This window comes from Eubalaena glacialis, chromosome 6 (assembly GCF_028564815.1).
Source record: "Eubalaena glacialis isolate mEubGla1 chromosome 6, mEubGla1.1.hap2.+ XY, whole genome shotgun sequence".
Taxonomy (NCBI): domain Eukaryota; kingdom Metazoa; phylum Chordata; class Mammalia; order Artiodactyla; family Balaenidae; genus Eubalaena; species Eubalaena glacialis.
The window spans coordinates 134,290,477-134,305,850 of record NC_083721.1 but is presented as its reverse complement, the minus strand read 5'-3'; the positions used below and the strand labels follow the sequence as shown (position 1 = coordinate 134,305,850).

The 15,374-nt window shown below is 39.3% G+C and overlaps 1 protein-coding gene across 1 annotated transcript in view; it reads left to right on the top strand.

The window, feature by feature from the left end:
- Nucleotides 1-13,118, top strand: part of SRPRB (SRP receptor subunit beta) — a 31,658-nt gene extending 18,540 nt beyond the window's left edge. The window contains exons 6-7 of the mRNA XM_061194654.1: nt 3,159-3,213; nt 11,142-13,118. Coding sequence (XP_061050637.1) covers nt 3,159-3,213; nt 11,142-11,355 — 269 coding nt within the window. The 3' untranslated portion in view covers nt 11,356-13,118. The remainder of the gene's footprint in view (nt 1-3,158; nt 3,214-11,141) is intronic.
- Nucleotides 13,119-15,374: the final 2,256 nt, after the last annotated feature.

Sequence of the window (15,374 nt, the reverse complement as noted above, 5' to 3'; positions counted from 1 at the left end):
TACCTCAACATAATAAAGGCTATGCATGTCAAACCCACAGCTGACATCATACTCAACTGTGAAAAACTGAAAGCTATCCCTCTAAGATCAGGAACAAGACAAGGATGCCCACTCTTGCCACTCTCATTCAACATACCTAAAGACTCCACCAAAAACCTATTAGAAATAATAAATGAATACAGTAAAGTTTCAGGGTGCAAAATCAATATACAAAAATCTGTTGTGTTTCTGTACACCAACAACAAACAAGCAGAAAGAGAAATTAAGAAAACAGTCCCATTTAAAATTGCAGCAAAAACAATAGAATACCCAGGAATAAATTTAACCAAGGATGGGAATTCCCTGGCTGTCCAGTGGTTAGGACTCCACACTTTCACTGCTGAGGGCGTGGGTTCAATCCCTGGTCAGGGAACTAAGATCCCACAATACATTAAAAACTATAAAACATTGTTGAGAGAAATGGAAGACACAAAGAAGTGGCAAGATATTTCATGCTCATAGACTAAGAATTAACATTGTTAAAATGTCCATTTTATCTAAAGCAATCTGCAGATTCATTGCAACAATCCCTGTCAAAATCTTAATGACATTTTTTGCAGAAATAGAACAAAAATTCCTTACATTTGTATGGAACCATAAAAGACTATGAATAGCCAAAGCAATTCTGAGAAAAAGGAACAAAGCTGGAGGTATCACATGCCCTGATTTCAAAATATTACTACAAAGCTATAGTAATCAAAACAGCATGGTATTTGGCAGAAAAACAGACATACAGGTCAATGGAACAGAATTGAGAGCCCAGAAATAAACACATGGACAGTTAATTTACAACAAAGGCGCAAAGAGCATACAATGGAGAAAGAACAGTCTCTTCAGTAAATAGTGTTGGGAAAACTGTACAGCCACATGCAAAAGAATGAAAGTAGACTATTTTCTTATACCATACACAAAAATTAACTCAAAAGTAGATTAAAGACTTGAACAGAAGACCTGAAACCATAAAACTCCTAGAAGAAAACAGGGAGTTCGGACTTTGACATGGGATTTAGCAATATGTTTTTGGATCTGTCTCCTCAGGCAAGGCAAACAAAAACAAAAATAAACAGGTGGTACTATATCAAACTAAAAAGTTCTGAACAGCAAAGGATACCATCAACAAAATGAGAAGACATCCTACTGACAGGGAGAAGATATTGTCAAATCATATTATCTGATAAGGGGTTAATATCCAAAATATATAAAGAACCCATACAACGCAACAACAACAAAAAACCTGATTTAAAAATGGGCAGATAACCTGAATAGACGTTTTTCCAGAAAAGATATACAAATGGTCAGCGGGCACATATGAAGATGTTCATCACTAGTGATGATGAACATCATTAATTATTAGGGAAATGCAAATCAAAGCCACAATTAGACATTACCTCACACCCGTTAGAGTGACTGTTGTCAAAAAGAGAAGAAATAACATGTGTGGGTGAGGATGTGGAGAAAATGGAACCCTTGTGCACTGTTGATGGGAATGTAAATGCAGCCACTGTGGGAAACAGTATGGATAGTCCTCAAAAAATTAAGAATAGAACTACCATGGGATCCAGCTATTCCACTTCTGGGTATTTATCCAAAGATAACGGAAACACTAACTCAGAAAGATATTTGCACCCACTACTGTATGGTGATGGATGGAAACTAAATTTTTGGTAGTAAGCACGGTGTAGTGTATACACAAATTGAATCATAATGTTGTACACATGAAACATATGTTATAAACCAGTGTTACCTCAATAATAAAATAATCTCTCTTTTCTAAAAAACTAAAAATAAGATAGACTAGTTGATCTTTAGTCCTCTTTCAGACCTAATATTCTCATTCTATGAAAAGCTTAGTGCATTTCTCAAAGGTGAGCTAGTAGTAACCCTAACAATGCCTTATCGGGAATCAGTCTTAGGGTCATTACCTGACATCTTTATTTCTTCTATATTTATTTGGCTTCTGCTGGTGCCAAACCAGTGCTTTTTTATTACCAAAGTGCACTTGATGCCGTAACATACCATCTTAGTATCAGCTGGAAGTGTTCTTGGTTTAGTTTCATATGACAGGTAGAGTATTTCTACTGGAGTGAAGGGTCTTGTTAAAATCACAAAGCTGGTAGCTTCTCTTCTTGTTACATTGGCTGGACTTATGTATACAATATATGTGTTGATTTCAAATGTCTGTAAGATGTGGAAAACTTGTGAAAGAGCTTCTCAATTTTAGGGTCACCAGCTTAATTGTAAGCATTATTGTAATATAAATATTCGTGCAAATATAAAGCTTACTTTGATAATGGAACTACTAGTGATAAAAAGCTTTTTAAGCAGGCTTCCCTCGTGGCGCAGTGGATAAGAATCTGCCTGCCAATGCAGGGGACACAGGTTAGATCCCTGGTTCGGGAAGGTCCCACATGCCGCGGAGCAACGAAGCCCGTGTGCCACAACTACTGAGCCTGCGCTCTAGAGCCTGCGAGCCACAACTACTGAGCCTGTGTGCCACAACTACTGAAGCCCGCGGCCTAGAGCCCATGCTCTGCAACAAGAGAAGCCACCACAATGAGAAGCCCATGCCCCGCAACAAAGAGAAGCCACCGCAATGAGAAGCCCACACCCTGCAACAAAGAGTAGCCCCCACTCGCCGCAGCTAGAGAAAGCCCGCGTGCAGCAACAAAACCCAGCACAGCCAAAAATAAGTAAATAAAATAAGAATAAAAATAAATTTAAAAAAAAAAACTCTTTAAAAAAATGGTGGGGTTGGTGGGAGGGATAAATTTGGAGTTTGGGATTGACATATACTCATTACTATATTTAAAATAGATAACCAACAAGGACCTACTGTATAGCACAGGGAACTCTGCTCAATATTCTGGAATAACCTAAATGGGAAAAGAATTTGAAAAAGAATAGATATATGTATATGTGTAACTGGATCACTTTGCTGTACACCTGAAACTAACACAACATTGTAAATCAACTATAATCCAATGTAACATAAAAATTTTTTTAAAATGGTGGGGCAAAGAAACTTACTGGTTTAAATAGGAATTTTCCATATGTGCAAGAAGTCTTGGGAAAAGACCCCTTCTGCTTTAAACAACAGCAATGTCTTTATTTCTTTACAGACATTACAATGGCAAAATCAGCAAAGTTAATTCAGCAGCAGCTTGAAAAAGAAATGTAAGTAAGAATAAGTCCTATTGGTTAAGTGTATCTCTTAGCACTTAGGAAATATGTATATATTGCTTAAGGTCTTTGGTTTTGTATGGTTATCACAATTAGCCTGAAGATTGGTGTGAAATATACTTGTTAAATAATTGACAACAGAATTAATGGAACTGTAAAAAGTATTAATGGGATGTTTATAGATATTTAAAATTTTCGTGGAAAGAAAATCTCAGGTTTATTGAGACTACAGCTCAATTTGTTTTCCCACTGTTTCTAGACCTAGTTTATAGTAGATATGAAAGGATTTAAAAACTAAATTTGAAAGCCATGGAAATTTTTGTTGACAGAACAAGAAAGGAACACTTCAGAAGAATATAAAAATCTATGATACTATTTTGTAGTTTGTTTTTTGTTTTCAAGCTATGTGGTGGTATCATTTAGCTTGATTTTAGTGTTTAAAAATTTGTGAATTGAGCTATAAGCTTTTGAATTTTAAGGAATCTAGCATGTCTCTGTGTTCTGCTGATTTGTAAGAGTTAGCTAACAGGTTGCTTACATAGGAGATAATCAGCATTATAATAGAGCAAGTTATGTTTTCATATTGCTGTTTATGTAAGGATATTTTTAATAAAAGAATCTGATGAGGAAAAATTGTACAAATTCAACTTTTAGTAAATTTTTTCCCATTACCATTTACATTCTCCTTTGCTCATTTAACAAGCACCTATAATTTGTCTAACATATGCCATGACCTGCTCTAGGATGTGGCTATAAGAAATGTGATGTTGTTCCTGTACTCAGGAGCTTAGAGTCTAGTAGAATATGGTTTGCTTCAGGGGTTGACAAACTCCTGCCAGCAAAGGAGAGCAAAGAGTGGTTTTGCATTTTTATAGGACAGGTAAGAAAAGAAGAAAAGTAGAAAAATATGTGGCAGAGACTAAATATCACCCACAAGCCCAAAATATCTAATTTATGGCTCTTTACAGAAAAATTTTACTAGCCCTGGTCTGTCATTTTCTGTGGTTTCTTTGTTTTTTTGTTTTTTGTTTTCAATTGAGAATGATATATTCAATCCCATGTGCTTTAAACTTTTTAATGTATAATAGAAGGAAAGTTAGCCATTCAGTCAGATTTATCAAAGACATCATGCCTTCAAATTGAATATCAAAAGAAAATTTTAACCCCTTTATTGAGGTATAATTGATACGTAAAAAGCTGTGCATATTTAATGTATACAACTCAATTTGGGGATAAGCATACACCTGTGAAACCATCATCACCATCCAGGCCATAAAAATATCCATTACTTCCCAGAGTTTCTTCCTACATACTTTATTATTTGTGTGTGTATGTATTTCATGAGAACACTTAACATAAGATCTACCCTATTAGCAAATTTTAAGTGTACAGTGAATACTATGCTATATAGTAGATCTCTAGCACTTACTTATTTGCATAACTGAAACTTTATACCCTTTGACCATCATCTCTCCATTTCCCCCTGCCCCCCACCTTGGTGACCACCATTCTACTCTTTGCTTCCATGTGTTTGACTGTTTTAGATTCCACATATAAGTGTAATTAATCATAATGGTAGTTGTCTTACTCTGTCTGTTTATGTTATTTCACTTAGCATAATGTTCTCTAGGTCCATCCATGTTGTCTCAAATGGCAGGAATTTCTTCTGCAGGGCTAAATAATATTCCATTGTATATACGTTCCACATTTTCTTTATCTGTTCATCCTTCGATGGACATTTAGGTTGCTTCCATGTATTGGCTATTGTTAATAATGCTGCAATGAACATGGAAGGCATGTACCTCTCCGAGATCCTGATTTCAATTCCTTCGGATAACTACCCAGAAGTGGAATTGCTGATTCATATGGTAGTAGTTCTGTTTGTAATTTTTTGAGGAATCTCAGTGCTGTTTTCTGTAATAGCTGTACCAATTTACATACCCACCAACAACGTACCAAGGTTCCCTTTTCTCCATATCTTTACCAACACTTATCTTTTTTTTTCTAATGTTAGTAATTCTGTCAGGTGTGAAGTGACATCTCATTGTGGTTTTGATTTGCATTTCCCTGATGAATAGTGATGTTTAGCATCTTTTCATGTACTTGTTGACTATTCTTATGTCCTCTATGTCTGTTCAGGTCCTTTGCCCATTTTTTAAATTGGATTATTTGGGTTTTTTGTTACTGGGTTGTATGTTTTTGGACAGATCCAAAAACATATTGCTAAATCCCATATTTTGGATATTAACCCTTATCAGATATATGGTTTGCAAATATTTTCCCCCATTCCATAGGTTATCTTTTCATTTTGTTGATTCTTTCCTTTGCTGTGCACAAGCTTTTTAGTTTGATATAATCACACTTGTTTATGTTTGCTTTGTTACTTGCTTTTGGTCTCATATCTTAAAACTAATTTCCACAACACTAATGTCAGTGAGCATTTTCTTCTTGGATTTTTATGGTTTCAGGTCTTATATTTAAGTCTTTAATCCATTTTGAGTTGATTTTGTGTACGGTATAACATACACAGTTTCGTTCTTTTGCATGTAGATATCCAGTTTTCCCAGCACCGTTTATTGAAGAGACTATCCTTTTCCTATTGTATACTCTTGTCATCCTTGTTGAAGATTAGTTGACTGTATATGCATGGGTTTGTGCTGGGCTCTCTATTCTATTCCATTGATCTATATGTCTTTATAGTACCATATTGTTTTGATTACTATAGGTTTGCAATATAATTTGAAATCTGGAAGTGTGATGCTATTGTTCTTACTCAGGATTACTTTGAGTATTATAGTTCTTTTGTGGTTCCATATGAATTCTAGCATTGTTTCTTCTATTTCTGTGAAAAATTCCATTGGAATATTGATTGAGATTCCATTAAATTTATAGATGGACCTTTTTTTGTTTGCATCAGGTCTTAGTTGCGGCACGTGGGATCTTTTGTTGCAGCCTGCGGGCTTCTCTCTAGTTGTGGCGCGCAGGCTGCAGAGAGTGTGGGCTCTGTAGTTTGCGGCACGTGGGCTCAGTAATTGTGGTGTGTGGGCTTAGTTGCCCCGCGGCATGTAGGATCTTAGTTCCCTGACCAGAGATCGAACCCACATCCCCTGTATTGGAAGGCGGATTCTTAACCACTGGAACAGCAGGGAAGTCCCCTATAGATGGACATTTTAACAATGTAAATTATTCCAATATGTGAACAAGGGGTATTTTTCCATTTATTTGTGTCTTCAGTTTCTTTCATCACTGTTTTATAGTTTTCAGTGTACAGATCTTTCACCTACTTTGTTAAATTTATGCCTAAGTATTTTATTGTTTTTGATGCTATTATAAATGGAATTGTTTTGTTAATTTATTTTCCTGATAGTTCATTAGTAGTGCATAGAAACAGAACTTGTTTTTGTGTGTTGATTTTGTATCCTGCAATTTTACTGAGTCTTTTAGTTCTGGTTTTTGGGGGGGTCTTTTATGGTTTTCTATATTTAAGATCAAATGATCTGAAATCAGAGATAATTTTACTTCTTCCTTTCTGATTTTGATGCCTTTTGTTTCTTTTTTGCCTAATTGCTCTGTCTCGGACTTCCAGTACTATGTTGAATAGAATTGGCAAGAGTAGGCATCCTTATCTTGTTCCTGATCTTAGAGGAAAAGCTTTTAGCTTTCACCATTGAGTATGTATGATGTTATCTGTGGGCTTGTCATATATGACACTTGTTATTTTGAGGTACATACCTTCTGTAACTATTTTGTTGAGTTTTTATCGTGAAAGGATGTTGGATTTTATCATATGCTTTTTCTGAATCTATTGAGATGATCGTAAGATTTTTATCCTTCATCCTGTTAATGTGATGTATCCCATTTATTTATTTAGGTTCTCTGATGTTGAGTGCATATATATATGTATATATACACAATTATTTTATCCTCTTGATGAATTGGCCCCTTTATTATTATATGATAACCTTCTTTGTCTCTTGTTGACAATTTTTGACTTAGTCTATTTTGTTGATATTTATGTATTCAGCCCTACTCTCTTTTGTTTATCATTTGTATAGAATATGTTTTTCTGTCCCTTTACTTTGAACCTTAAATCGAGAGTGCATCTCTTAGAGATAACATGTAGTTCAAGCTTGTTTTTTTATCCATTCATCCACTCTGTTTTGATTGGTAATTTAAACCATTTACATTTAAATTAATTATTGATAGGTAAGAACTTATTCTGTTTTGTTGATTGTTTTCTGACTGTTTCATAGTTCCTTTGTCTCCTCTCTTCCTTTGTAATTTGATGATTTCTTTTGTATTGTTATGCTTTGACTTTTTTCTCCTTATTTTGTGTGTCTACTACAGGTGTTTTCTTTGTGACTGTCATGGCTTATATAAAACATCTTATAATACTGACAGTCTAATTTAAGCTGATAACAACTTTGACTGTATACAAAAATTTGTATACATTAACCTCTCCTTCCCCCACATTTTATGTTACTGATGTCACAATTTACATCTTTTTATATTGTGTATCCATTAATAAATTATTGTAGTCATAGTTATTTTTATTACTTTTGTCTTTAGCTTTTATGCTAGAGTTAAAAATGATGTATATATCACCATTACTAGAGTATTCTAAATTTTAGTATATTCTTAACTGTTAGAGTGAGTTTTATACTTTAATATGTTTTCATGTTCTTGATTAGTTTTATTTCACCTTGAAGAACTCCCTTTAGCATTTCTTATAAGGCAGAACTAGTAGTGATGAACTGCAGCTTTTGTGTGTTTGGGAAAGCTTTTATCTGAAGGACAGTTTTGCTGGGTATAGTATTCTTGGATGGCAGTTTTTTTTCTTTCAGAATTTTGAATATATCATCCCACTCTCCACCGGCCTGCAAGGTTTCTGCTATGAGATCCACTTTTAGTCTTATGGATTTTCCCTTGTTTGTGACAGTTGGCCTTTCTCTTAATGCTTTCAACATTCTGTCTTTGACTTTTGTCAGTTTGATTATAATGTGTCTCATTAAAGCTCTCTTTATGTTTAATCCATTTGGGGTTTTAGGGGCTTAGTGGATCTGGATGTTCATTTCCCTCCCCAGATTTGGGGGTTTTCTATCATTATTTTTTTTAAATAAGCTTTCTGATTCTTTGTCTTTATCTGCTCTTTCTGAGACTGCCATAATGCATATATCGGTTCCTTTTATGATGTCCCATAAGACTTTCTTCACTCTTTTTCGCTTTTTCTTTTTGTTTTTCTCACAGAGTAATTTCAAATTACCTGTGTTCAAGCTCTCTGATTCTTTGTTCTGCTTGATTGAGTCTGCTGTTGAATTTTTCACATCCATTCATTGTGTTCTTCAGCTCCAGAATTTTTGTTTTTCATGGTTTCTATATCTTTGTTGACTTTATGATTTTGTTCACTTATTCTTTCCCTCATTTTGTTGAGTTGTCTGTGTTCTTTTGTAGCTTATGGGACTTTCAGATGATTATTTTGAATTCTTTGCCAGGCACTTTGTAGATCTCCATTTCTTTAGGGTCAGTTATTGCTGCTTTATCTTGTTCCTTTGGTGGTGTCATGTGTCCCTGATTTTTCATGATCCTTGTGTCCTTATTTTGGTGTCTGCACATTTGAAAAAGTAATCACTCCTTCTAGGCTTTATAGACTAACTTTGTCAGAGAAAGTACTTTTCTAGTCAGTCCAGCCAGAGATTCTGGGTGGGCTTGCTGCTGGAGTCCCTAGGCAGGTTGGCCTTTCTTCTGGGTTTGTGGGTGGGCGGGCCTACTGCCTGGGTCCATGGAAGCTGGCCTGGAAACTGAATCTGTCATGGCTGGCCAGGTACCTGTGTCTACTGGGGCTGGCCAGGAGCTAGGTTCCATGACACAGTAGGCGCTCACTTCACTCTCCTTCCTCCGTGTGAATCATATCTCTCCATGCTGCATTGTTCAGGCTTGCAGGAGCAGTAACGTGGGTAATGTGGAACTGTCCTTTCTACCCTCTTCAATGCATCTTTTCTTATTTCTGTGTTATACCCAGGTGCTGTAATCTCTAACCTGGATTTCTTACCTTTCATGAAGGTATTCTTCTGTGTGGATGGTTATTCAAATTGATGTTTCTGTGAGAGGACTTGAGCTGAAAACTCCCATTCTGCCATCTTGCTGATGTCACTCTCAGTGGTTTCTGTCCTTTCTGAAATTGCATGTTCATCACCTCTTCTCCTATTCTTGATGGTCACTCTTTTGAGACTGCATATTGCTTGTCATTAAGCTAAAAAAATTGGAATTAGCTGATTTGTTTTTCTAAAATTTCTGTTGCAATTGTTGAGAATTATCTTTTGGACAAAAACAGTCATAATATTTGTATATCCATTTTTTTAAACAGCATAGTCCAAGTCTTCCCATGTTTAAAACACGTTTTCCTTAGTCCATTTGTTTTTCACTCTAAAGGGCCGTAGAAAAACAATACAGAAAGAAATGCTGTATTATACGGCAGTGAAATAAAATGTTAAAAAGTTATAAAGGGGGCTTCCCTGGTGGCGCAGTGGTTAAGAATCCCCCTGCCAATGCAGGGAACATGGGTTCGAGCCCTGGTCCGGGAAGATCCCGCATGCCGCAGAGCAACTAAGCCCCTGTGCCACAACTACTGAGCCTGCGCTCTAGAGCCCGCGAGCCACAACTACTGAGCCTGTGCGCCTAGAGCCCATGCTCCATGACAAAAGAAGCCACCGCAATGAGAAACCTGTGCACCACAACGAAGAGCAGTCCCCAGTCACCGCAACTAAAGAAAGCCCATGTACAGCAACGAACCCAACACAGCCATTAAAAGAAAAAAAAAAAGTTATAAAGGTTAATATCAGTTAAATTAGGAGTCTAAATTTAGTTTAATCCTGTGTTTATGAGAATTAGGCCTTATCAGCTTTGAAGCATTTCATAGTCTTCTGAATCACAAGATTTACCATGTTTACATGGCCTTATGGCAAGAGCTGAATATGATGTTTGTCTTTTTTTCCTTTTGAGTTGTTTTTTTAATTGTGAAATATATTACATGTAAAAGAGTATATGTGACACATATATTGAGCTTAAAGAATAGTAAAGTGAATACCCATGGACCCACCACCTTGCTTAGAAGGCCCTATGTGCTCCTCCCCAAATGCTTTTCCCTGTATTAATTATTTGTTTTTAAAATACATTTTCCATATATGTGTGTCTTTCTAAACAAGGTATTTAGTTTTTCTGTGGATTCTTCACTAGTTTTCATGAAATCTTACAGCACCAAGAAATGCTTTATTTTGTAAGAAAGCAGATTGTCAGCCTGTATTCCTCTGCTTCTGGACAGCAGAAAGGGGGAGAGAAGTAGACAAATGAGCCTTGCTTTTGCAATTCTTATTAGGGCCAGCAGGTGGCAGTTAAGTGACTTAAATTGGGAAAGTGTTAGTGGTTAAAGAGATTGGAGAATAGTAATTGTACCCAAACTGGATATGAGAGTCTGCAGTTTGTGGATTTCTAAGCTCTGTATCCACATAGACTCAAGGTAAATATAAATACCCTATCTACCCACACTTCACTTTCAGAAACTTTTCAGAAAGGTTTTATAATACTTATAGCGGGTAATTTAAACCTATATCTTAAAATGGCATCATGCAGGAAATCCTAGTAGAAGGGGGCACTGAACTGGAAGAAGGTTGGTGTGACCTTGGTTCATTACTGACCTCCTGTCATCTGGCCATGTTAGGTTGGATCCGTATCCTGTCTGTCCAAGAGAGTGACCTATAAATGCAAATATTCAACAATCCTAATAGCATAATTGACAGTTTTATGATGAAGTATTTAAATGAGTGCTGAAATATTTAGGAATTAATATGACTTCCTAAAGGCCTTTAATTGTTATATAAAAATTAAGCTCTTTTTGCTTCCTGACTCATTTTCCTTTTGTCTCACAGCAATACTTTACGAGTCACCCGTTCTGCTGCCCCCAGCATACTGGACAGTTCCAGCACTGCCACTGCTCAGCTGGGAAAGAAAGGCAAAGAATTTGAATTCTCACAGTTGCCCCTCAAAGTGGAGTTCCTGGAGTGCAGTGCCAAGGGCGGAAGAGGGGACACTGGCTCTGCTGACATCCAGGACTTGGAGAAGTGGCTGGCTAAAATCGCCTGAGGGCCAGATCCAAACACAAGACGCGAATGTGTGTGTGTGTGACTGACAGTTTTGGAAAAGGATGTGGTAGTCTGGAGTTGATAAAGAAGGGGTACAAATATAGTTAGCAACTTTTCCTTGTTCTGGAAACAAATTATTGTTGAAACCAGTGTGGAAGTTTTTAAGTTCAGTTCTGCCTTGTTGCTTTGAAGCTAGTTAGTTTGATTTGATTCGTGTCTTCCCTTTTCAAAGTGTATGTAAGGTCTCTTTAGCATATGCTTGATGTAAGGTCAAGGTCTAACAAGCCGACCTCACGTAGAGAGGATATTATCATGAGAATATAATATCATCTAAAATGTTTTCTTGTCCTCTGCTTCTGTGCTTTGGTCTCTTTTTCCTGGAAACAAACCTGTCTGTGTATGGAACTGGGTGATTTCCAATTGCCTTTGACATTCATGGGCAGTACATCATCTAGTCCTCTGTGAATTTTCAGATTTGTAGATGCAATTACAATATCGTTTCCGACATGTGAAGGAAGGTTGAAAACAGCAGGGCTGTGTTGACAGTGGTCTGTTCTTCATCAGCTCAGTGACTTGTCCACACTCCAGCCTCATAGCACTTAGGTTTCAAAAACATGTTGTGAACCCTAGGAGTCGTCCCCAGGTGATAGAACTATAAGTGCTAAATCCCCAAATGCCACTGAAATGTACACTAGAAATGTACATTCTAGTGGTTTCCCTTAACTGGGGAATATATGGAGATTTAGAAGCTATTCTGTTTTTCTGGATGCATGAGTACTCCTGGGCTATCTTCATGTGCTGTTTGATGAGCTCCTATTTTGTACTGTCAGCTTGAATGCTGTGGAACAAATACAAAATGAAAAAAGTTCTCTGTAGATTTTTAAAGTGCATATTCACTGATGGTTTAAAAAAAAAATGGCGTTTTCAAAGTGATGTTCTTTGCTGTCTTCTTAAATGTATGGCTTTTATAAATGATTAATACATTTCTTGGTAAACAAAACAGCCTGTCTAGCTTAAAGCATTTAAATAGAGTGGTAGAGTAGGTACAAGTGGGAGCACGTTTTAGGATTCAGGCCCAACTCCAGGTTTCCAGGGCCTAATGATTGCAGTGTACATAAGAACAAAGTCTTCAATCCCTACCTCACACACTCAGGGACAAGCCAACTAAAGCCTCAAAGGAGACAAGGGTGGCTGTGGATAAGTGAGACACTAATCGCAGAGCAGTGCGGGAAGAGCAGTAACAGGAGAGGCGCAGGGCGCTCCAGGAGTGTGCAGTGGGGCGCCTAACCCAGTCTTGAGGGATGGGGAGAGGCAAAGGAGAAAAGCATGGAGCTGATGACATCCCAGTGAGTGTGGCCCCCACGTACATACACTACGGCCCAGGCCTCTGCCTGCTGTCTCCCCTTCCTGTGTGTCACTCTGGCTCCGAGTGAGGGGACCCCAGGGCCCCCTCCTCCCCCGCCCGCACACCCTGCATCACACACCTTGCTTGCTGGAGTATGAAATAAACCCAAGCTCACGCGGAGAAGATGTTAAGAGTCTGACCGTGGCAGGGTTCTTATTGGGAAGCCTTACTGCTGCTAATGTTATTACTGTCTTTTGGACTCTTTCTTGCCCTTTCCTTATTAGCCAAGTAGTAATTTAAGGAAGTGGGTAAGATCAATGAACCAGAAGCCCAAAAGGAATGTGATGAATGTGATATGTTCACATAATCATAGGTAATGCTCACCTGAATAAACATCAATGGCTTGATGCTTCCGTTAAGAGGCATGTGTGTTCTCTCAGCTTTTTTATTGTTTTTTCTGGTAATAAACTGTTTTACTTTATTGGAGGAAGCAATACGCAGAACAAGTGACTTGAAGAAGGGGAGCAAGATTGAATTTTATTCAAGACCTAAAGATCTTTTGAAAAAGGAAAGTTATGTCTCAAACAGTGATTCTCAGGTGTTAGTGTGCATCAGAATTAACTGATGCTTGTTAAATAGCTCACCTGAGGACCCTGCTTCTGAACATTCAATTCAGCAGTAGATCGGGTGTGGTCTCAGGAATCTGCATGCTTAACATGACCTCTACCAAGCACCTGGGGCTCCTGGGAGCACCCTCACAGGTGATGTGGCCTCCTGTAGTATCATGTGTGCCTTTAGTGTTTTTCGTTTCTAAGTTCTTTGGGCCACAAGCCCTGTGTAGTTTTGCTCACAGGGTGAAGGAAGCAGGCAGGTCGCATAGTCCCATCCTGCTTCCTAACCCTGTGCCACAGTCATCCCACTCTTGTGGGTCTGGGCCAGGGTGAGGTCATGGTGACTAGTCCTTGGGAGCTTGGAAGGGTTTTCAGTGGGAGGTCAAATTATTTTCTTTTGGCACTGAACCCGTTCAGCCAAAGTAGGCCCATTTCTTCATGGGATGGGAGGCAAGTATGGCCAGAGTGGAAAGAGGGATGTCAGGTCACGGGGACCAGCAGACTAGGCATGACTGTATGTCACAGGTGAGACAGTTGTGGCTTGAAACACCTCCTTGGGAACATGGCAGTGTCTGAGCCACTGCATGTTGGGGCCACTGAGACCTGCTCCCAGGGCAGCTGCCACCTGACGTGAATGGCCCTGTGCCCTGCGAGTGGGGAGGGGCAGGCGTGGTGCGGTGCCGGTGTGGAGACAACTGACGAGCAAGCCCTGGGCACTCACTGTCCTGGTACATACCACCCGCTTCCGGAATGGGGTCTCCGTGGGTACGGAGCACACCCGCAGACCGAGGCCGCCTGTTTCTTCAGCTCTTTCAACACTTTCTGAGCATTTTGGGGCCTTTGTAGCCCCTCTGCTGCCAGGTGCCTGACGGTTTGCTGGGATCTTAGCTCCTGACCAACAACAGCTGCTATTGCTGGGGAGTCCCTGAGGTCTGCTCCTTATATTTCCCCCAAGCCCCTGTCTCAGCGCCCCTGGGATTCCGGTGATCCTGCTGTGTGCGAGGCACTTGGCTGTGTTCTGTTGGTTTGAGATCATTTCAGCCAGAATGTTATACTTTATTTTTTTTCTTTTTTAAGGTTTGAATTTAGAATGGAATTATCAAAGCTTCAATTGGTTATGCCCATTCTCACCTAAAGGTGCGTTAGCAGCAGTTTAGATGCTAACCTCTTCTATTTCAGCCCTTCAATTACTTAAAGGAAGGTGGTTGGTTAGCTCACCTGACTTCTGCACAGGCAAGTAGTCCCACTTCCTTTTTCAACTACGAAGCCCTAAACTGTTGACTACTCACAAGAGCCGTGTATGGCGTTTATTCATTCGGAAAACGCCAGGCACCGTACCCAGCTCTGGGAATACCAAGTATGGCACAATTCCTGCTTTTATGGGCATATGGTCACTTTCTGAGGTGAAGAAATGTGCCCTTTCAATGCGGCCCCTGCTCTCCCCTCATTAGCATGGGCTCCATCTTAGCTGCACTGAACCCCGCCCCCCCGCACTGCACGGGGCCCCAAGGTCAACTGCCTCAGGGCTGCCCTCACCTTCGCCCTTTCTCGTGCTGCTGCGCCACCCTTGCAGCCCCAACATGACCTGTGTCTCAGTGTCTCCTGCGATCCCAGCGTCCGCCCTGTGGTCCTGTCGTGGGTGAGGCACTCGGTGTTCTTTTGACTTAAGAGCTTTTTGTTTCAACTGAAATATGCTTTTAAAAAAAATTTGCAGTTAGCATGGGATTATCAAAGCTCCTGTCTGCACCCTTGGTCACTGGACAGCAAAACACAGCTACAGTGATAGGGAAAGCCACCTTGAGCGACATCCCTTGATGGCAAGCAGGGCACTCCAGGCAGGACATTCACCACAACCCTAATCTTCACATTCACGTCTGGGGAAGCCCAGCAGTGCCTCCTTCACCCGCGGGGGAAGGGGCTGCTGGACGTCCGTGTAAGCACCATGCTCAGGGAGATGACCCACTCCCCTTCCTGTCTGCAGTCATGTGGCCCTGAACACCACAGTCTTGGGGAATGACTGCTTGTCTAGAACAGCTTTACTCAGGCTTTGATCTGGTCCGTACA